Raw genomic sequence first — 23,930 nt, forward strand, 5'->3', positions numbered from 1 at the left:
AGGACCTTCAGCTAGTCTCTCTCTCATACACACAATCACACACACACACACACACACACACACACACACACACACACACACACACACACACACACACACACACAGCCTGAAGCATCTCTGGTATTTGAGTACAAATAGGAGGATTAATAAAGTAAAGAATCGACACCACCGCAGTGTAAACTCTTCTCCTGAGGCCTTCAGACCGACCTCTCCAACAACCCTGTATATAACAGCATTCCTCTCTCTCTCTCTCTCTCTCTCTCTCTCTCTCTCTCTTTCTCTCTTTGTGTGTGTTTTCAGCATTCTTTCTTTAACTGTTCTTGCTTTCCTTCTTGAGTTTTTCCTTTTTAAATCTCTCTTTCCTTTTTTCTTTCTTTCTTGTTTTTTTCCAGAGGAAGTTCAGACCTGTAAAGAGCTGCGAGTAAAAACATGTCATGGACTTGAAGGCTTACATTTTTTTGCTTGGAATACAGACACACACACACACACACACACACACACACACACACACACACACACACACACACACACACACACAGATATGAACCTGACACAGCGTGGTGGTGGTGGTGGTGGTGGTGTGTTTACAGATCCACGGCTGCAGCAGTAAACAGCAGGCTTTTACCCACATTACTGCCTCTGCCCCATAACACCACCACACCCGGGTTCTCTGGAACAACAGATTGTAGGTCAAGTGAACATGTTGGGAAAAAAGTGCCAGGACAAAAGAGCCGAAAGGGGAAGTCTTATTTAATGACTACACAAAAAAAAGTATTACGTGATGAGAAGAGAAAACGTGGATAAAACCTGAAAAACATTGAGTGTGAATTTGTTCGATTTTTTTTTTACTCATTTCTGATGAAAGGAGGTGTAACATTAATGGAGAGATGAGAGATAAGACAAAGGACAGAGAGACAGACAGGCAGGTACACAGGAAGATGGAGAGACAGATAGACCGGCAGATGGACAGAGAGACAGATAGGAATTCCAATGGACAGAGAGACAGATGGACAAATGGGAATTCAGATGGACAGAGAAACAAAGATGGACAGAGATGGATAGGAAGTCTGATGGCCAGAAAAATGGACAAAGAGACAAACAGATGAAGAGATAAATAGGAATTTAGATGGACAGAGAGACAGAGAGACAGAACGAAAGAGATGGACAGGCAGGTAGACAGATTGAGAGACAGACCTCCAGGCCGAGGGTGAGAAGGACAGGGAGACCGACAGAAAGACAGGCAGGATAGCAAACAGAGAAGTGGACAGACAGAGAGACAGTTTTGCTAGTACACATACAGAGAGACCGTCTGGCAGACAGACAGACCGACGAACAGGCAGACATGGAGACAGACAGGCAAAAAGGGAGACAGACACATTTTTTTTCTGTAATAAATATATTAACATTTGTCCATTTTTGTTTTTCATGATACAGTAAAAAAAAATTCGTATTTTTATCAGAACACGTTTAAAATGCAAATATCGCCTCCGAGTTTCATTCTTTTGTACTCAGTCCTAAGGGTGTGCAAACATTTGCTCTCAGCTCTATCTGATATTCAGACTGTATTAGTGTTTCACTCTGGTGCATTTAACTTCTGCCTAGTTGGTGCACATCTGTGGAGAATCACATCTGCCAGAACCAACATCCCAACAGCAGTCTCATGGGATCTGTTTGTCTGCATGCGACCAAAGCAGTGGGCTGAAACCAGGAACAGAACACAGAACGGAATAAATTGGTCTGAGAAGCTGGAACGGGTTGAGAGAGAGTGTGAGAGAGTGTGAGAGAGTGTGAGAGAGTGTGAGAGAGTGTGAGAGAGTGTGAGAGAGAGTGTGAGAGAGTGTGAGAGAGTGTGAGAGAGTGTGAGAGAGAGAGTGAGAGAGAGAGTGAGAGAGAGAGTGAGAGAGAGAGAGAGAGAGAGTGAGAGAGAGAGAGAGAGAGAGTGAGAGAGAGAGCTGTGTGAGCTGTGTGTCAGGTTGTAACATCGTCCTGCACTCTGATCTGTTCATTATTCTGTAAAGGACAGTTTGCGCCACACACTGGATTATCCAGTTATGTTCATTTTGCATGAGAAGATCCCGAGGTGAGGCGGAGAGCATTAAAATGGTGTAAGATCTCACACTTCGCTGTGGATCATCACCTTTAACCTTTAAGCGCTCACATCTCAGCACTGACGAGTTCAACTATTAATGAAGCCGTTGCGGTTTTTCATTCTATTCCTCTTTTTCTTCTCCAGTTCATCTTGTGCCAAGAAATTTACATTGAAGGCATTTAGAAGACGCCGTTATCCACAGAGACGTGCACAAGTGCTTTCACTCGGTTAATTACAGCACTTTTTTACACAAAGACACAAAACACAGGGAAAAGAAGTGCAGTGTAAAGAGGAAGGTCTTCATCTAGAAGAAGTTCATTCCACCACCTCAGTCTTGATGTATACCTGCTGCTTAAAATCCCCATATTTACCATACAAGTCCACCACATGCAAAACATCTTCATGGAGTTTATTAAGGTTCTGCTTTATTGTAAATTCAGATTCCTTGTTTTGAGAGATGATTCCTTTAGAGGTCCTTCATGTTGAAACACATCTAAAGCTTTCAGAATGACGTTAAAAGCAGCTTCCCAGCACACGGGCGAGTCACGTTTGCTTTAAAACGTCACACGTCTCCAACACAAGGAATAAGGAGTCCTGCAGGCCCCAAGTCGTTTCTCCTGAATCACCAGCAGAATACCAGGGCAGGTTGAATCTCGCACGGATTGTTTCGAAAGGCGCACGCAAGAGAAATACGCAAGAAGTTCACGTCTGAGGAAGAAACCCGCTCGCTCGAGTCCCGACACGGTTCTGCGTTTGATCTTTACCTCGATTAACCTCGAACTGTGCTGCGAAGTTTCCACATCGCTCTACAATCTACAGCCTCGGGGATATAAAGGGAGCTCAGGCGTGTTTTTATACGTGCTTCTATATACGGACTGCAGAAGACTGTGTGGAACGAGTAGGAACTACAATCGAGGAGTTCGTGCACCGTCGGGTTCATACAGCAAAAATACACTCCATGAATGTTAATAAACACACAATACTGCATTAAAGCCTGAAACGTCCTCTTATTAATGAAGGAATTGCATCGCTGTTATTTGTTAATTAGGTGCGAACTACTTCAGATAGATTAATCGCTTTACATATTTAAATTGTAAATGAATTTAAACATCGCGCTGACCTTCAGGTTCTCCATTCGTTTCTTCAACGTGAAAACACGTCTTTGCTGTTTTTCTATCGCAAGTGAAACAAACAAACGCAAGAAAATGAGTTTATTGAATGTGTTCAGTGAGTTTGTTGACGAGACTCCGCAGACTCCTCAGTCCTGATCACTCGAGATGTTTCTGAAAACTTCTACATTCCTGAACTCACCGTCATCCAGAGAAACTGGTTCAAACCCTTCCTACCCTTCCCTTTTTAGTGTCAGGAATTCCGCACTAACACATTCCAATGAGCAGAAATTTCATGAAAGATGAGGTACGATACACTCTGACACGTTTGTGGGCACCTGAGCGCTAGATCGGTATGTGCTTCTTTTTTCCACACATTTAGTCTCCATTTGCTCTTAAAGTAAACTCCACTCTTCTAGGAAGATGTTCCACTAGATTTTTTTGGAGATTTGTGCTCAGAAACCTGAGGTACTGATGTAGGTGAGAAGGTGAGGAGGCCTGGGGTGCAGCCAGCGTTCACATTTCTTTGCTCAAGAGGGGTGAGGGTCAGAGCTAAGGAGCAGGAGATCTTCCAAGCAGATCTTCATGGAGCTGGCTTTGTGCACACGGGCTTTTTTATGCTGGAACAGGTTTGGGTCTCGTATTTCAAGTGAAGGGCAAATTTCATGCATCCGAAACGTCCGATACAATCGTGAGCCTTGAGTAACAGTTTGGGAAAGAAACAAGTCTTGGTGGAAAAGTCTAAATACTTTTGGTCATATAGTGTATTTATAGCTATAACATTCATTTATTAATCAATAGAATGGCTTTCATGCATACGTGTGTGTGTGTGTGTGTGTGTGTGTGTGTGTGTGTGTGTGTGTGTGTAGGTTGGTAGATGAAACAAGTTTCTGAGGAATAAGGGTTTGTCTCTAGTAGGAAGCGAGTGTTTAGAAGGCGGTACTGTTTGGACACAGGGTTGCTGGTGTGTGTGTGTGTGTGTGTGTGTGTGTGTGTGTGTGTGAGACATATGACCCAGGTTGCAAGCTGCTCTGAAATGCCTTCTGTCTGTGTTAATATTCTGAGCTGAACTAAAAACATGTGCTGATAAAACACAGTGTTCAATTCAATTTCATTTCTTGATCACGTTCTCATTGGACACAAAGCAGCTTTATAGACGTTTATAATCCATAAATTTGTCTCTGATGAGTGACCCAGAGCTGATGGTGGTGAGGAAAAACCTCCCTAAGATTTCACGAGGAAGAAACCTTCAGAACCTCTTCCTTATGTGGACGCCGAACATTTGTCAGATTTTCAGATCAGCTGCAGACTGGAGTTCAGACCCGTTTGTATTAATGGCAGTCTGAATCCGTTGTCATGGTGATGGTCAAGTGTTTACCGTCCACACTCGTCCCACGTATCTTCAAGCTGTCCATGTGGTCCATCCTGAGGAGCAAACAGGTGTGGTCCAAGTAATGAGAAGTTAATCAGAGCACCAGGTACAGAGTGTGTGTGTGTGTGTGTGTGTGTGTGTGTGTGTGTGTGTGTGTGTGTGTGTGTGTGTGTGTGTGTGTGTGTGTGTGTGTGTGTGTGTGTGTGTGTGTGTGTTTTAGAGCCTTTGTACCATGGCTGGGGGACGACCCGAAAGCTACGGCTCTCACTGGGATACTCGAGCCATTTCTATTTTTCCATCAAAACAGGAAGTAGGCCGTTTGGAGAGTCCAGCGCCTCCACCTACCAATGAAAGCCGGCTTTGTTTAAGCGCTTTATTGTTGGAACAATGTTTTCAGGAAAGCTACCTGATTTTTCCATTAGTTACTGATCCAGTGGCCTGAGTACACACATTGTTGCCGTTTCCTCTCGCCATGTGGTGAACTTCCACCGCCTCTTCCACTCGTTTTTAACCAGAACATTAAAACCATCTGCTAACATTGTAAAGTTCCTACTCGGTCCTACAGAACTCCTCTGATCCACCCAATATTGAACAGGACCTCAGGAGGCGTGTGTGGTACCTGTCACCAAGACGTTCGCAGTAGATCAGCGTCCTACAGACTCTTGATCTAATTTGGGGGCACCTGGAACTCTGAGGTTCCTCAAACCGTTCCTAGTGTGGTGGGGGGCATTTTCCTGCTGAAATAAAGGAACACTGTTGCCATGAAGAGGTGCATCATCAAGAGCTCTGCAACAGTCTTTAGGTGGAAGGTGGCATCAAAGTAACATCTAAATGAATACCAAGACATCATGTTTCCCAGCAGAGCATCACTCAGAGCGTTACACTGCCTCCACCAGTTTCTGTCCATACTGCATCCTTGTGCTATCTCAAAAACTAAACCTGATTCATCAGACCAGTCCACCTACTTCTATTGCTCCATTGTCCATGCTTATGTGTCCATTGTAGAAGCTTTGGGTGGTGTCCAGGGGTCAGCATGGGCTCATTCTTCTGCATCTGCACAGCTCCATATTCAGCTAGTTGCTTCTATCAGAGCCAGGATCAACTTGTTCTCCAGGAGCTTTTCTGTTGGATCTGAGCAGATGTTCCAGCCTTGGCTTCCTACGTTCTTCTCTCCCTGCTGTAGACAGTGATGGTGGTGGTGGTGGTGGTGGTGGTATTGTTGCTGTAGAACTCCAGAGGGTTAATCCTGTGGTTTGAAGGTAACTAGAGTTGATCACAGGTAGTTTAGTAATTACCAAACCTGCTCCAGGTGAGAACATCTAAATCACAGCACAAGATACACAATTCCAGTCCTGAGAGTATTTTTGTTGCTTTGTAGCGTCTCCCAGTTCACCGTCTTTGTTAATCCGCGACATTTATCCAGGAATTAAAAAGGGATTAAATCTTGATCTGTATCTGGACCTTCATGCTTCTCAGATCCCAGACTCCCAGCAGCTCTTAAATCAGATACTGTGTAATGCGTATGCCAACATTCTGTCTCCGTCTCCTCCCAGACCACTTCAAGAGAAGACTCTCAAGTATAAATGGTTTTCTCAGGCTGGCTGGAAGTGGAAGAAGGAGCTTAATCTGTCAGAGGGACAACAGCCGGCAATTCTGACTCCCCGCTTGGACCCAAACGTCCTTCAACAATATAAATGTCACGGGATCGGCGCTCGGTCTACGTCATCTTCTGCTTTCTAGATCTCGAGTGTGACAAACTTTGAAAAACACGATTGTGTAAAACGTCTTTCTAAACAATCGAACTACCCAAACATGTTCCAGCATGATGATGCCCCCAGTGCCCCAGCTCCATGAAGATGTTTTCCATGGGTTGAAGTGAAAGATCTCTTGCTATAGAGCTTCAAATCTATTACACAATGAATGTGAACTCTGACTGCACCCCAAACCTTCTCACGTTCTCACCTACATCAGTACCCGACTTTACAGACACATCTCCACATTTCGAGACTTCCCAGAAGAGTGAAGCAGCACAATGGAGACTAAATGTGGAATGGGATGTTCACTATTGACCTCAAACTGACTTCTAATTCAGAAGATCACCAAAGTTCTCAAATGGAAAGCATTATCACCCGAAAGACACAGAGTCCATGAAGAACATGATGTGATTCTGGGAATTTCAGTTCCACTCCCCTTTCAAGTGTTCTTCGAGTTCACTGTCTGAGACGATGTCTCTACAGGGTTTATCAGGGTGAGGGCGAGTAGGTGAAATGTCAGACGTGCAGACGTGCAGACGCTGGGCGCATGCCGCCACAAGATGTCTCTCAACGGCATCGCCGGATCTTTCTGTGATGTTTATCCTGGATTCGTTTGAGTAATCAGACATGGAAAAACCTTCTCCCGAGTGGATTCGCATAATAGAAGCACGGACGTAAACATCTGGACAGGTGTTTTCTAACTCCGCAGCCTTTTCCTTGTGTTCTTCTCAGATAAATATCCAGCAGTCATCTCCAGCCGGTGTTATCGCTGCTCAAATATTAGCCTCGCTTTATCTGCGGCGCCAAGAGCTGTTTTCTTTCGCATCTTTGTCGCAGGTGTGAAAATGAACAGCTGAGCAAAACCCAAATCCTCCTGTAGTCATTTGTAGTCTGTGATCACGTCCCCTTAATCAGGATGCGGGAAAAAAAACTGACATGTAAAAACATGTAAATTTATGCTAATTTCTATTTGTAATAAATAAATAAATAAATAAATAAACAATTCAGAGCGGGCGTAAATGAATAAAAACTCCACGAGCATCATGTGAGTGTTAGTCAAATAAGACCAAAAGTTTGTGGACACCTGACCATAAAATTGGTATGTGCCGTCTTTTGTTCCACTAGATTTCGTGGAGATTTTTCAAGCACAAGGGTGTTGGTAAAGTCAGGTACTGATGAGTTATGGAGGCTTGGGGTGACGTCAGCATGAAACCTTCATCCCAAAGGTGTTCAATAGGGTTCCAACCCATGGAAAGTAGATCTTCGAGCTGGATATGTGCACAGGAGAATTGTCTGGAACAGGTTTGAGACTTCATATTCCAGCGTCCAACGACGTCCTGATCTCATCATACGTTTATCATACGTTCATATTGAGGGTTGAACTCCTCACTTGCCTCTGGGTGGAAATCTGAGTTTGTGTTTCCTGCTTTGAGGAACCTGCACTGTGGTGAACAGGATTATGGGTAAATGCTGAAGGAGATCTGGAAACCTTGCGTGTACCAAAGCCTCCTCAAGGACATTGTAGATATTCTGAGTGTTTCTTTGATTCAAAAAGTGAGCAAAAAAATCTTTAGAAGGTCATCTCCGTGGTAATCGAGAGCATGTTTGATAGTGGTGTGTGTGTGTGTGTGTTAAACGCGTACCTCTGTACTTGGTACAGCTTGATACAACATTTGGAGATCATGATGACGTCTTTGTACTGCCAACTGTAGAAAACAGATTTGTGCTCCAGTCTTCATCGGTGAGCAGCTGATTCTCAACAATGAGAAACTATAATGAATAAATATCCGCTGTCTAGATGAGAATACGCTTCTTTCTTGAGTCTGGTTCCTCTAAAGGTTTCTCCTTCATGAGGTCTGAGGGTCTTCATGGAAGCTGTAGTAGATATGGTAGCTGTTGTAGCCTGGTGACTGTGGTAGATATGGTGGTAGTTGCTGATATGGTCTTTGTAGTAGATATGGAAGATGTGGTAGATATGAAAGCTGTGGTAGATATGGTAGCTGTTATTGCCTGGTGACTGTGGTATATATGGTAGTTATTGCAGATATGGTAGCTGTTGTTGCCTGGTGACTGTGATAGATGTGGTAGCTGTGGTAGATGTGGTAGTTCTATAACTTATTTTCATGGATATTATTTGTCATTATTGTGAAGATGATGTCCTTCTCCCGCCGGCGCTCCTCAGGCAGTATGAAGATGGTGATTAATAAGATGTTATTGGGCGTCTGGGAGCAGTGCAGTGATGAATCGCCTCGAGCGCCGGTTACGGTTACGGAAAGTTTACTTCAGTATCATAATAATAACACGGTCTGCTCCTCATCACGCACTCGGAGTCCTGCGACGCGCCCGAAATGAGGCGCTGGTGATGAATGATGTGACCCATCACAATATTAATCACAGCGTTAATATTGTAGACGCTTCAGTCGATCACTGTTACTAAAAAGGAGAGAACTGATGATTGGAAAACTGAGATTAAAGATGTGTGTACACGCGCACACGTCTGTAGATGTTCGCATATAAGAATAAAACGGCATCGTTGAAGAAGACCCCCGAGTTGTTATTGAATCAGCGTGATGGAAACACACAGATTTGAACCCTTGTGTTTATCAGTGCAGCTTCGTTCGGACGCTTTTGACGCCAGACGTCTTCTGAGAAACGGATCGTTTATTTCTCACCCTCAGTGGAGAGACGGTGTTGAGTTCGCGCTCTCTCAGCTTAGGCTCCCTGGGAGCACTGGAACGTGATACGTCCTCTAGCTTGGGGGAGGTGGAGGGGGGTGAGAGCCGTCTGGTGTTTGAGATACTTTGGTGCTGTGTGTGTGTGTGTGTGTGTGTGTGTGTGTGAGAGAGAGAGAGAGAATATGCGACATGTTGAAAAGCTGCACCTGTTACACCCTCATACACACGCCAGAAGATCGCTTTGCCATTACATTATTGTTTTGCAGCTCCAATATGAAGTTCAGAACATCGTAGGCATCATACGCTGCTAACGATAAACAGATGTTTTTATCTATAGACTTTCATAACACTTCCATCACGTGTCTGCTGCATTAGACGTCCAGGCGATGGTTCACACACTCAGCAGATCCACCAGGCACAGGTTCTCTGGATTTCAGGCTTTCGGACGCCTCAGACGTCTGTTCTGATGTGGTTTTATGGAAGCAGTGGTATCTCAGTGGTTACTTTTCAGAAGGTCAAGGGTTCAAGCTCTGGTATCGCCAATCTGCCACTGTTGGGCCCTTGAGCAAGGCCCTTAACCCTCTGTGCTCCAGGGGGCGCTGTATCATGGCTGACTTTGTGCTCGGACCCAGGCTTCCTAACATCGCTCTGAAATGCGAAGAAGGAATTTCACTGTAATGTAATGTACTTTCTGCTTTTGTAGCCCGTCTGCCTGAAAGTTCACTGTACTGTGTCCTGCTGTGAGATGATTTTCTCCTCAGCGGTGATGCAAAAACTGTGATCATTTGAGTTACTGTTTTTCTCCTGGCAGCACAAACCAACCTGGCCATTTCCCTCTTTCTGTTTCTATAAACATTCCAAAGGTTGTTTTCTTCGTGAAAATCCTGAAAATATACAAATATCACCCGCAAAAGAGAAAGAGAAGGAGAGTGTGTGTGTGTGTCGGAGGGCGAGAGAGAGAGAGAGTGTGTGTGTGTGTGTGTGTGTGTGTGTGTGTGTGTGTGTGTCAGAGGGCGAGAGAGAGAGAGAGAGAGTGTGTGTGTGTGTGTGTGTGTGTGTGTGTGTGTGTGTGAGAGAGTGTGAGAGAGAGAAAGAGAGAGAAAGAGAGGAGTGTGAGAGAGAGAGTGAGTGTGTGAAAGAGAGAGAGAGAGAGAGAGTGAGTGAGAGAGAGAGGGGGTGTTGAGGGTAAAGTATAAGCAGTGTCCAGTTGAATGCTGTGTTTGTTCGCAGCCATTTTATGAAAAACTGCTTCATCACGATGTCTGAGCTGATATGTAGAGCCGGGGCTATGGAGCAATATCTTCACAGCTGTGTGTGTGTGTGTGTGTGTGTGTGTGTGTGTGTGTGTGTGTGTGTGTGTGTGTGTGTGTGTGAGAGAGAGACGGATAGGTAGTTAGCGTTATCACTCGTGTGCACATGGTCAGGACTGTCAGGCCGTTACAGATCCTCAGGCTGCTGCTCGCTTACTGTTTAACCTGAAACCATTCACGAGAACAAAACACCATTCAGTCATTTCACACCGTTCCTCACCAAACCTGGAGCTCCATCAGGCTTCTTCTCTCTCACAAACCCCCATAATTCATCCAGGTGGAAGTGTATATTTTATGAAAATTATATGAAAATTTTACTTTTTATATGCAGCTCCATAAATCTACAATTCTGCTGTTCCAAAACACCCAGAGATAAAATAGTGCCGGAAGATAAAATTTATTTACATGAATTTTAATAAATTGTGTGTGTGTGTGTGTGTGTGTGTGTGTGTGTGTGTGTGTGTGTGTGTGAATGAGGTCTCTACTAGTAATGAAGTAATGAAGCTATCTCAACCCATGTTTGACTCTGTTAGCAGAATTGGATCTCTCCATGCTGCAAAAAACTGTAGAAGGTTGGAGCTCAGTGGTTAAGGCATTGGATCAGAAGGTCACAGGTTCAAATTCCACCACCACCAAGCTGCCACTGCTGGGCCCTTGAGCAAGGCCCCTTAACCCTCCCCTGCTCAGTTGTAAGTCGCTCTGAAAAAGGGCCGTAAATATCTTAAAATTAAGCATTAAAATATTATTTCATCCAGGGTTTAAAACAGTTTACAATCTTTGAATCATCAAAAACGTGACTCAAGCTTGGAAAACACTTCTACTCTTTCTCTGAGTGACATGGATCTAACAGATCATTTTGTAACTCGCCAACAGATGGCAGCACAATGCCGCACGCACAGTCTCAGGGAGCACCGACCTTCGAAAGTCATTGTGCCAAAAGACATCGTTCTGTGTAGAGCTGGTGCTATTTTCACTGTGCTGTAAACACACTGGGCTGTAAACACACTGGGCTGTAAACACACTGTGAGACAGTCATTCAGTATTTCGACATTTTCCCAGGCCTCCTGTGGTCACAAGACCTTGACGACACCAGACATGACACGAAAATAAACAAATTAATATCGGCGATACAATATTTTTGTGTTAAATCGCTCACTCCTTTAGACCACAGCTACTCTTTTAGCTTTCTGACACTTCTGAGGGTTTTGGAAAAAAAAATACAAATAAAATTTATAGTAATAAAAATTAATAAAAAAAGAAATAAAAAATGTATTATCAATTCATATTCATAATAAAAAATGTTATAAAATAAGTGAAATCAATTTTCCGATAACATTTTAAGTAATGGAGAGTGTGTTAGAGAAGTGTAGGAGCTCTTTAGCAGGAGATCTTCATGGAGCTGGCTTTGTGCACAGGGTCAAACTCGTGCTGGAACAGGTTTTGGGTCTCCTAGTTCGAGTGAAGGGAAAATCTTGTTCTCCCACCTCTAGATTTGTGTGTCTCCAACGTTGTTCTAACGGTTTGAGGAAGAACCACATACAGCTGGAGAAGTCAGAAGTACCAACACGTTTCCTCACAAGTTATCTCGGCGTCTTTCTCTTCAAAGCTCTCGCTGTATGCTTTATTATGGTTTCTACTGTTCCAGTTCTGCTGATGACATCATGGAAACGGTACTCAAGCACCTCCACTTCCTCTGTTCCAGCTTGAAATGTGAAACCAACTCCACCAACTACCACCACCAAAAGCACTGTGTGGGACTCTAATGGTCACTCTGTCAAGCAGATGTAAAATAAAAAATACCAGATATTGTGTGTGTGTGTGTGTGTGTGTGTGTGTGTGTGTGAGAGAGACCTTCCCAATTAATTGCATAACTCTGCTCATGTCCACAAGGTGTTACATTCTCCCCGAATGTCTGGGGTTTTATCTCCAGTCCCAGAAACCTTCCTCCTGGGTTTCCTCACTCCAGCCTTAAAGGAGGGCTTCTCCTGCTCATTGCTTCCAGGTAATTATGGGGTTTAGTAGCTGGGCAACAGCGGGGAACCTCCCAAACCTGGCTCCACTCCAGGACTCTAGAAGTTGCTCTGGGGAAGTCCCATAAATCCATACAATTAAATAAGTTTAAAGGAAAAGGAAAAAACTCAGATGGCATGAGGAAGAAACCTTGAGAGGAACCAAACCCATCATCATCCTCAACATCGAACGTTCATTCAGTACGTCACTGTGGTACTTTCATGCCACACAAGCTCAACTTTGCATAACTTGTAGGTAACAATCTTCTTTGTTGCGTTTAATATAAAATGCTCCCATTGCCTATGCTGACTCGGACACACTTTGTTCCTCTGCTGGTTGACCCTGTACTCGCCTCGATTTCGCACGCGACTGTGCGACCATTCCACTAATCCTTAACTTCAGCAGCACAACTAATCCACAACACATTTCATTGACAACAAATTTCATTAGCGATTATTATCCTTGTTAAGTTGTGGACAAAAGTTTCCGGACACCTGACTATAAGATTGGTATATTGCTGGAACAGGTTTTGGGTCTCCTAGTTCAAGTGAAGAGAAAATTTCAAGCTACTGCATCCTGAGACCACCTACAATTGTGTGGCTCTGACTTTGTTTTGGGATTTGTGGAAGAACCACATCTGGCTGGAGAAGTCAGGTGTCCTAATACTTTTGTCCATACAGACAAAAAAAATCATACACTTGCCCTGAAGTTCTGACTCATTGTTTGCTCTCCGTCTGTGTGTAATGCTCATGCAGTGAGATCAGTGCGCTGGCCTACTGAAGCAGTGTGTGTGTGTGTGTGTGTGTGTGTGTGTGTGTGGTGAAGGACTTCTGATTACTGTTTACTACATGTAGAGACTCCCTTGATCCCTGAACGGCTGCTAGTATAGTTAGCAGGTTAACGTCTGCTGCTCAGGTTTTCCATCTCTTCAGGTCAGCGGTTGTTTGTAGGGGGCTATTTTACTGGGATTGTGTGTGTTGCTGGGATGGTGTGTGTTTACTGGGAGTGAGATAACTGAACATTATGTCCTCACTGCTTCTGTTTGTTTTGCTTATTTAAACCACATCTGATTGTAATACTCATTATGTTCAGTATCCTGATTTATTGCTCAATAACTTCTTTCCAGTACACTTTTACTGGAACCTGTGCTTTACAAGGTGGTTTGATTACAACCCAAACACTGCACTGCCAAACACTAAAATAAGAAATAAAAGATTAAGACTGGCAGGCACTTAGGCCACAATATCATCACTGGACTTTAATCCGCAGTGGGCAGACACTCTGCACTGAGGTCAGGCCTTCTTCATTTAGACTGACACCCCCTTTACTGAGACTGACAGGCACTGAGGACACACCCCCTTTCCTGAGACTGACAGGCACTGAGGACACACCCCCTTTCCTGAGACTGACAGGCACTGAGGACACACTCCCTTTCCTGAGACTGACAGGCACTGAGGACACACCCCTTTCCTGAGACTGACAGGCACTGAGGACACACCCTCTTTACTGAGATTGACAGGCACTGAGGACACACCTCTTTTACTGAGACTGACAGGCACTGAGGACACACCCCCTTTCCGGAGACTGACAGGCACTGAGGACACACCTCCTTTACTGAGACTGACAGGCACTGAGGACACACCTCTTTTACTGAGACTGACAGGCACTGAGGACACACCTCTTTTACTGAGACTGACAGGCAGCAAGGTCATGAGTTCAGATCTTGGTTCTTCAACACATAATGCTGTCCCTCTCAGCAGCTGATAATAATTGGTATACGTGGCATTTTTCAAGGCGGTTTGGTGGAGAATCATGTGATGATGGAGCATGAGAGTGTGAGTCATAAAACATAATTTTGTGCTTCTACCTTCTGTTTTTAGTGCTTTTTTTCCCTCTTTATCCAGTTCCCTTCACTGAATTCATACCAAATCGTTTCGCAGCAGTCGTGAGCCAGTGCGTTGTTGCTGAGATTTCCCACACACTCCCTCGTGAGCCCTCGGACCACCCGAAGTGTGGAAACTATGTAGATGCAATGCATTAACCTGATATTCCCCTGTTCTCCTGTGAGATGGTGTTATTACATCGAGGTAAACACACTAAGAGGCTTCTATTTTTACACACTTTAACCTGCAGCGGCTCTGATGCTCTGCATCCCAATCTGGAAAAATGATCCGGTTTTCTTTTTTCCATCATCCCAAACATATAAAGGTGGTCAAGCAGTCAGACATGTTTAGTGATCTCATCCACATGTTCCATAAGAGTTGTGCCATGCAGATGCAGTACATTTGAACAGGATCAGAACAACATGGGACCATTGACGAGTTCAAGCTGCTGTTAATGATGTTTGCAGAGCGAAAATGATCGAATGGATCAAAATAACGCTTCATTATTACGCATTTTATATGCATCTTTCTAGAGCTGGAATTCTGCTGCTCCCAATCGCACACGTAGATAAAAACGGGCAAGAAAATTATTCATTTATTTCATTCTTTATTTATGGTGTGCTGCATCACTATTTACGCTGTAATGAAGCTGTTGGAGTTCAAACCTGGTGTTGTTTTTTTCACTCTATTTTCTCATTTGAATGTTTTCTTCTACCACATGCAAAAAATCCTCAATGGATCTTCTCCAGGAAGATCATTAGGAAATGTCTACAATATCTGTCACTCTGTACGGAACAGGACTGGGATGTTACTATGGTTACAGGGGTTTATAGCTTCCAGACAATCACAATCCACTATTCAGACGGGTTCTTTTTGGACTAAAGCACTATAAGTGTCATGAAGCTGGAGATCTTGGATTTTTAGATTTTAAGGGGGTTTTATTTACGATTAATATCAGCAAGCCACATGTACCACCGCGAAGAGCTGAAGCACCTTTGTCCTGCTCGCTCTTGGTGTAGAAGTGTGACTCGACTCTGTGTTCGAAAAGTAAACAATGACGTCTCCATGCAGACGTCTCCGACACGGGGAAAGGCTAAAATAACAGGCCCTCTGTCATCGTTCTAACACACGGTCATAACACGTACAGCTCTTTCTCCAGCTCCCACCGCTGAACTCCACTCTGTTTGCTTTGTGTGGGACGATGAGGACTCCAAGGTCTGGTGTCTGAAGAGTGTCTGGTCCTCAAGTGTGTCTGAAAGAACTGATTCAGTCCAGGCTCGGTGTAGGATTTATCAACACCACGTCCTGGTACTAATCCACACTTATTTTTTTTGGTGTTCTTCTGCTCTTGTGTACTGTCGTTTTCCCAGACGTGGGCGGGACCAGCCGGCTGAGAGAAGGATAGACAGAGAAACAGACAGACAAACAGACAGACAGACGTGTGCGTGTGAAAGAGATGGTCAGTGAGGGAGGATCTGGTCAGTTGAGGTGGACCTGAAATGAGAACATGAGCACCTTGTGTTTGCTGTTGTGCTCGCTCAGGAAACCCTTCCTAAAAAGAGAACGTGAAAGAGCAGTGTTTCTGCACAGCAGGAGATACGGATGACTGCCCCGTCACAGCCTCGTCCACCAGCTGATTATCTCGGGTGTGGACTGACATGAGGTGGGTGATGCTGCACGATAACAATAAGAGGAAGAAATCAGATACTCAGCTAATAAATACAGTGATGAATCTCGATGCTCTGTGATCGGAATCTCCTCATGCGACTTGCTTTTGATCTGTTCAGAGACCAACATCTACCTCACCATCTTTAAAGCTTTCTGCTCTTCAGCCTAAGACCTGATCACCATCACTTAATACTTCCCTCCAATCCTACAGTCAACATCATGCTGATTACAGCACACACACACACACACACACACACACACACACACACACACACACACAGAGTCAGTCCTCCTGGTTCATGGCAGGACTGAACCCTCCACAGTGAACTGAACTCCACCCTTTCCATCCCCTCAGGAATTCTGAGCTTCTCTAATTAACACGACTGTGTAGAATCCTGAGCATTAACACTGAACACAATTCTCTCATTCTGCTGCTAATTAACAGCTACGATCTCTGTGATCATGTGCTGCAGACCAACACCATTTCTGCAGATATTCAGATCTTCTGACATGCTCAAGAATACAGAATGTTCAGAAAAATATTTACTCAGGTGCCAGACGGGCTGCAGGAAGTATTTCAAAAATCTATCTATCTATCTATCTATCTATCTATCTATCTATCTATCTATCTGTCTGTCTGTCTGTCTGTCTGTCTGTCTGTCTGTCTGTCTGTCTGTCTGTCTGTCTGTCTGTCTGTCTGTCTGTCTGTCTGTCTACTGATCATCGTACTCACTTTAAGCAAAGCTGTAAATCCCTTCACTCAGTTCCCTCGTTCATCATGGATGGATGGAAAAATATGCTGGAAACATTTTATCTCTGTGTATATACGACAGGAACGGAGGGATTAGAGAAGAACGAGCAGCAGAACAACATGAAAAAAGGATTCAGAGATATGGAAGATGGACTGAGAGAGGGAGAGGAACAATAAGAGGAAAGGATAGTAAGGGGATAAGGGAAAGGGAGAGAATATGAGAGAAAAAGAATATGAAAAGATTGAGTGAAAAGAGAAAGAGCGAGACACCGAGATGTGATGGAGTAGGACATATGAGGAGTAAAAGTAAGAACGAGAAAGAGAGGGAACATTAGAGACACAGAGAAAGAGAGAGTGCATGATAGTCAGAATAGGAGAGAAAGAGAAAAGGAGAGAGATGAGAGGAAAGAGAGAGACAGTATGAGAGAGAAAGAGAATGTGTCTTTCCTCTCATCTCGCTTTTTCTCCCAGTCTGTCTTTCTATCATTCTCCGTCTTTCTTTTCTGGGAGAAAAAGAGAGAGAGAGAGAGAGAGAGAGAGCGCACATGCCTGCATGTTGCCACATTTCCTCCTCCACAGGGAGTTTATTTCCATTGGCAGACTCTCAAAGTGCTCACCACATCTCCCACAATGCTTTGCTCCCAACCCTCTCAGCACGCTCATGTCAGCAGTCTCACTCAAAATGAAAGGAATCAGAGGAGATCTCTCTCTACCTCCAACCCAGAGCGAGCTACTGCGGCCGCTGGAGGGTGAGGAGCTGCAGGTAATTAGGGTTTTCCCACTGAAGAGCCACCATGAAGGCGATCCAAAGTCCTGGAGATCAAACGGAGCTGTAAACCGAACCCCTGCAGATCAGTAGCTCTCAGGATGGTTTTTATTGTGTTCTGCTGTATTGGTTCAATGTTTGGGCCTTATGTGAGAGAGAAAGAGAGAGAGAGAGAGAGAGAGAGAGAGAGAGAGAGAGAGAGAGAGAATGATAATATCCTCCTTCTTCCACAAGGATCAGAGAGAGACACTGAGTATGAGAGAGAGAAAGACACTGTGTGGAAAGAGGTATTATGTGTGAGGGAGTGAGACAGTATATGAGACGGAGTAAGACACTGATAGCAAAATGAGATGGTGTGTGAGGGAGTGAGACAGTATATGAGACAAAGCGAGACACTGAGAGCAAAGAGAGATTGTGTGTGAGGGTGTAAGACGGTGTATGAGACAGAGCGAGACACTGGGAGCAAAGAGATTGTGTGTGAGGGTGTAAGACGGTGTATGAGACAGAGCGAGACACTGAGAGCAAAGAGAGATTGTATGTGAGGGAGTGAGACAGTATATGAGACAGAGCGAGACACTGAGAGGAATGAGAGATTGTGTGTGAGGGAGTGAGACAGAGCGAGACACTGAGAGGAAAGAGAGATTGTATGTGAGGGAGTGAGACAGTATATGAGACAGAGCGAGACACTGAGAGAAAAGAGAGATTGTGTGTGAGGGAATGAGACAGTATATGAGACAGAGCGAGACACTGAGAGGAAAGAGAGATTGTGTGTGAGGAGTGAGACAGTATATGAGACAGAGCGAGACACTGAGAGGAAAGAGAGATTGTATGTGAGGGAGTGAGACAGTATATGAGACAGAGCGAGACACTGAGAGCAAGAGAGATTGTATGTGAGGGAGTGAGCCAGTATATGAGACAAAGTGAGACACTGAGAGGAAAGAGATTGTATGTAAAGGGAGTGAGACAGTATATGAGACAAAGTGAGACACTGAGAGCAAAGAGAGATTGTGTGTGAGGGTGTAAGACGGTGTATGAGACAGAGCGAGACACTGAGAGCAAAGAGAGATTGTGTGTGAGGGAGTGAGACAGTATATGAGACAGAGCGAGACACTGAGAAGAAAGAGATTGTGTGTGAGGGAGTGAGATGGTATATGAGACAGAGCGAGACACTGAGAGAAAAGAGAGATTGTGTGAGGGAGTGAGACAGTATATGAGACAGAGCGAGACACTGAGAGAAAAGAGATTGTGTGTGAGGGAGTGAGACAGTATATGAGACAGAGCGAGACACTGAGAGAAAAGAGATTGTGTGTGAGGGAGTGAGACAGTATATGAGACAGAGCGAGACACTGAGAGAAAAGAGAGATTGTGTGTGAGGGAGTGAGACAGTATATGAGACAGAGCGAGACACTGAGAGAAAAGAGAGATTGTGTATGAGGGAGTGAGACAATATATGAGAGAGCGAGACACTGAGAGGAAAGAGAGATTGTGTGTGAGGGAGTGAGACAGTATATGAGACAGAGCGAGACACTGAGAGGAAAGAGAGATTGTGTGTGAGGGAGTGAGACAGTATATGAGACAGAGCGAGACACTGAGAGGAAAGAGAGATTGTGTGTGAGGGAGTGAGACAGTATATGAGACAGAGCGAGACACTGAGGGGAAAGAGGGATTATTTTTAATCCTGTTTTTCCGTAGAGTGTAGAACATTGTTCTCGGGCGCTGGAGTTGATCCTGTTGTGCACATTTCAGTGCTTTTCCATTCCGCCCCACCTGTGTCAACTCGTCTGCTGTAACGAGCGCTTTACGGGGCTGAAAGCGGGTGTGTCCGAGTGGGAAAACATCACCACAACCACTGCAGGGAGGATCACGTGCTACACTGAAACACTGTTCAGGCAGCTATAATACTGGGTTTGGTACAACTGAATAACGTGTTGAGATTTTATACACTGCTGAAGAACATACCCCTCTCCTACTTCCCACCAGTCCTTCAGCTCTGGGAGCATTGAGGAGTTCAAGCTGTTAATGTTTGCAGAACAAAACTGACTGAATGCATCAGAATAACGCTTAGTTTTCATTTCTCGTTTTATTCACGCTTCGTTTACACGTGACTGCGACTTCGATACATGTGTTATACAGTGTGTGGTCAAAAGTATTCGGGTGGATTTATTTTATTTTTTATTTTATTTAATTTTTTCACCCACGTGTTTCTCTGCCAAACTGTGAGCACAAAGTTCGAGGCACAAAATTGATGCGGAAGCATGACATTTTCCATGTCCATGAAGACCATAGGTTGGAGTAAAAGATCTCCTGCTCTAGCTCTCTAACCCCATTGAACAATAAATGCGAACACTGACTGCACCCCCTCCTCTCTATCACTACCTGACTTTACGAACACCCCTGTGGCTGCATGAATCTCCACAAAATCCAGTGGAACATCTTCCCAGAAGAGTGCAGCTCATTATAACAGGGAAGGGAGACTACTTGTGGAATGAGACGTTCAAAAAGCAGCACATAGCAATCTTATGGTCAGGTGTCCACAAACGTTTGTTAGTACGGTGTCTCTCTGTGTTCAGAATGTAGTCTTATTCTTTGTTTCTCTCTTTATCTCTCCACAGCTTCTCTGTTTCGCTACAACGCCCTTTCTTTAGTCTACCTTCTGTATCTGCTGCTGCTGCCATGGTTCACCAGGCCCAACAAACATACAGCACGAGGTAAGAAGGAATAAACACACTCACACACTTCTACCTTTTCTCAAACTAAATGATAGAAATGTCCTCGGTTTGAATACACACATATTCTGTATGTGTGTTTATATCAATCTCACTAGCCAATGAGAGTAAAGCAGTTTTTAGCCCCACCCCCTAGAGGGGTTCGAGTGGGTTTTTTTTCCCCCGTCTTTCTGATTCTTTGCTCCTTTAAAAAAAAAAAAAAAGTTTAATGTGTTTAATTGTCTTGACACAAGTTTCATTAGTAGGAGGTTTGTATTTTATTGTCACAAAAGTCGTAAATTGCCGCCGAATAGGAATGTGACAGTTTCCTGGATTTTTATTTTTTTTCCCCACTTCTCATTTCCATTCTCACCTACACACTCATGCACACACTCACCAGCAGAAGAACCCAGGCATGGGAATGTCCTCCAAATTGGGTTCCAGAAGGTTTCCATAAATTTTGTTGCTAATAAAAAAACGACAAGGTTTTTAAAAGAGAATAATAATTTTATTTCTATAACTGTGTGAACCGAACATGAGGGTTATTTTCATCCTCCTGGCCCCTGGTGGAGATCCTCTGATGCTATTATTTCATGTGGCGCTTTGTCAGACAGCAGGCTGATAAGTAGCAGGTGATAACTGCACCCACTTCCTGTTTGGCGCTGATGTGAATGGATGAGTGCCAGCGCTTTATTTTGATGGCAAATATTCAAGGCCTATAAAAAAAAACCCAGATGAAGGTCAGGCCTCGGCTTCCTATTAAACAGCGACTGTTGATTTATTTGCAAAGCTGATAATCATAACGAGTCATTAAAGACGAAATTAATAAATGACAAGTGTGAGCTTCTGTGCTGAACGACTGAACTGAGAAAACACAGCAAGAGAATGATGGAGCTTCTGAAGAACCTCCAACAGGACAGGCTTTTATGATGCCTACACAAAGCCGGCGTGAAACTGTTTCATACGCTCAGGGCAGAAGAAAGAAAGAAAGAAAGAAAGAAAGAAAGAAAGAAAGAAAGAAAGAAAAGAAAGAAAGAAAGAAAGAAAGAAAGAAAGAAAGAAAGAAAAGTTGATTGAAAGGTGATTGAGTGAATGAGGGATACAGATAAATTGATTGAGAGAAAGTATTTTTAAAGAAAGATAAAGGTGTTAGATCAGAGGATGGATGGATGGATGGATGGATGGATGGATGGAGTATGTGGTCCTGATAGAGAGATCGATAAAGTCTGGAGTTGGAGTCTTATAGTTTGTGTTACAGGGAATCTTCAGATCTGGTCAGTCTGAAGGACTCTGCTGAGTGTAGCTTCAAGGGTTTAGAAGATAACAGTCCAAACTTTTCAGTGGAAGTTGATGGGAATTGTCCGGGTTCTTTCCTGAATGATCCCTGAAGATGTGGAGCTGTAACTTTTCGAAGCTGTTCAGGGTTCAGCCCTGTGCTCTGTGCTGCTCCTTGGGGGCGCACTGACAGGGTAATAAAGATCAGACGCAGACACCCAGGAGACGTCTGGGTTCCCCGGGTAAGGCTTTAAAGCCCGTAGCTGCAGTTTACTATTTATTTTCGTGAAAACGTTGATTTAATTTAGCAAGACAAACTTTCCTGCAGGTTTCTAATGAAAGACGGATAAACAGCGGTCAGGATCTGACATCTCAAAGCAAATATTTTCCGTATCCTGGTCTGTGGAATGTCTGTGGTCAGGGGTTAGTGCAGAGACTGATTCCTGTGTGAAACAATGGGGATCTAATGGCTCTTTATACACACACACACACACACACACACACACACACACACACACACACACAAAACATAAATAAATGCACATGTACACATGCGCACATACACATACACACATGCAAGTCTATATATGCATACACACACACAAATCCACATACATACATCTATACACACAAACACACACACGAACGTACATCCCCACACATGTATACACATGTACAAACATAAACACACACATTTACTCACACAAGTGTACAAAAATACAATTGCACGCACACACACACACACACACACACACACTACTTATACAAGTACACACAAACATGCAACTCCATACATGCATGCATACCCACACACACACACACACACACACACACATTGTGTATTTAAATGTCCCTGGAGTTCTCAGTGTTTTCTCCTCGTATCTCGTATCCGTCACGCTCAGGGGAGGCAATGAATCTTATCGTTTCCTCTGGTAGGAGATGACAAAACAAGCAGAAGTTGCACTCACTTCCTGCTGATGAAATATAACAGAAGAGGGAGAAATCAGAGGCCCGGACACCCGGACAAGCAGATTTCACATTTTTACATTCAAGATCCTGATAAAGTTGAACATCACACGGTTGAAGAGTGCAGCGGGAACATAAACACAACCTGCTGCAGTCCGGCGCAAAAACAAATACGCGTTATAAAGATTTCCATCAGCTCTTGCGACGTATCCAGTCCTCATCGGGATGTGAGTAGTGATGATCAGTGTGTATTTGGGAAAAGCATATGTGTGTAAAAATATTACATTACAAGTGCAAAAAGCATAACATCTGAGTGTTTCCAAGCCACATATAAAAAAAAAAAAGGAGCCTACTTATGTGTATTATTAGTGGACTTGGCAACCATGAGTGATTTTTTGCCTTTTCTCTAAAGTCATAAATACAGTATGCTATAAGAACGTGTACTTTCTTGTTCCCCTTGCAATAACCCCCCCTGAATGATCCCAAACATTGGCCAGTACACTGGAGATCTTACAGACCCAGTGCGTTGGAGAAACATCTCCAGAATATGGATTCACAGGCACTTGGTTGAGAATGAAGCATTCTGTAATATTACGCTGTGGATGATTTGCTGTCACTCTGAGAATTCCAGATTGAGAGTAATAAAGCTCAAGCTGCCTACCAAAAAATGTCAGCGAATAAAACAAACAAAAGGAAAAAAAAACAGAACGAGATGTTTAATGAAAGCCACGTTTTCTCGCTGTGAATCAGCAGCGCTCTCCAAATCCTGGAAACAAGATCGTAGCAGATGTGTGCGGTCAGGAGCTCCGAGGGCAGTGAAGCTTCAGGGAACGCTAAGCCGCACCAAGCCGAGCGTTGCTGGACCTTTCCCTGATGTGGAAAAATAGAGATCACTTCTCCATAACTCCTGCCAGCGATGCATTTGAGTCAGATTTGAGTCGCTCATTGTTTCCTTTTTCGAGAAAAGAAGGAGAAATGTCTGCTTTCCCCTGATTCTTTTTTTTTTTTTTTTTTTATTTTATACGAAACATAGACCGTGTGTGTTCTTGAAGAGAATCCGGGTGATATTTAGTAACTGTAGTGTGTATGGAGTAATGGACCAGTCCAAATGTTAATGAAAGCTAATGAGCTACTTATGATGAAAAGTTTTTTGACTTCAGGATTATTTACCAAAGGTTTTCCAATCAGCACTGGAATTTCTACAGATTTAGCAAATGACCTTGAACAATCCATATTCCCTATTCCATGTTCCCTACTCCCTGTCCCCTATTCCCTACTCCATATTTCCTTCTCCCTTATCCATACACCCTGTTCCATACTAAATATTTCATACTCCTTATTCCCTACTTTGTATTCCATTTTCTATATTCCCTGCTCCTATTCCCTACTCCATATTCCCTACTCCATATTCCCTACTTCATATTTCCTACTACTATTCCCTACTCCATATTCCATACTCCATATTCCCTAATTTCTATATTCTCTACTCTATATTCCCTACAACATATTCCATACAACATATTCCCTGCTCCATATTCCCTGCCTCTATTCCCTGCTCCATATTTCCTCATCCATATTCTCTTCTCCATATTCTATA

General features: G+C 43.8%; 1 protein-coding gene across 2 annotated transcripts in view; it reads left to right on the plus strand.

Moving 5' to 3' along the window:
• The window catches only part of piezo1 (piezo-type mechanosensitive ion channel component 1), a 74,021-nt gene that overhangs the window by 4,584 nt on the left and 45,507 nt on the right, over positions 1–23,930 (plus strand). For both annotated transcript variants that reach the window (XM_046840544.1, XM_046840543.1), the window contains exon 2: positions 20,000–20,095. In XM_046840544.1, coding sequence (XP_046696500.1) covers positions 20,000–20,095 — 96 coding nt within the window. The remainder of the gene's footprint in view (positions 1–19,999; positions 20,096–23,930) is intronic.

This window comes from Silurus meridionalis, chromosome 26 (assembly GCF_014805685.1).
Source record: "Silurus meridionalis isolate SWU-2019-XX chromosome 26, ASM1480568v1, whole genome shotgun sequence".
Classification (NCBI taxonomy): Eukaryota; Metazoa; Chordata; class Actinopteri; order Siluriformes; family Siluridae; genus Silurus; species Silurus meridionalis.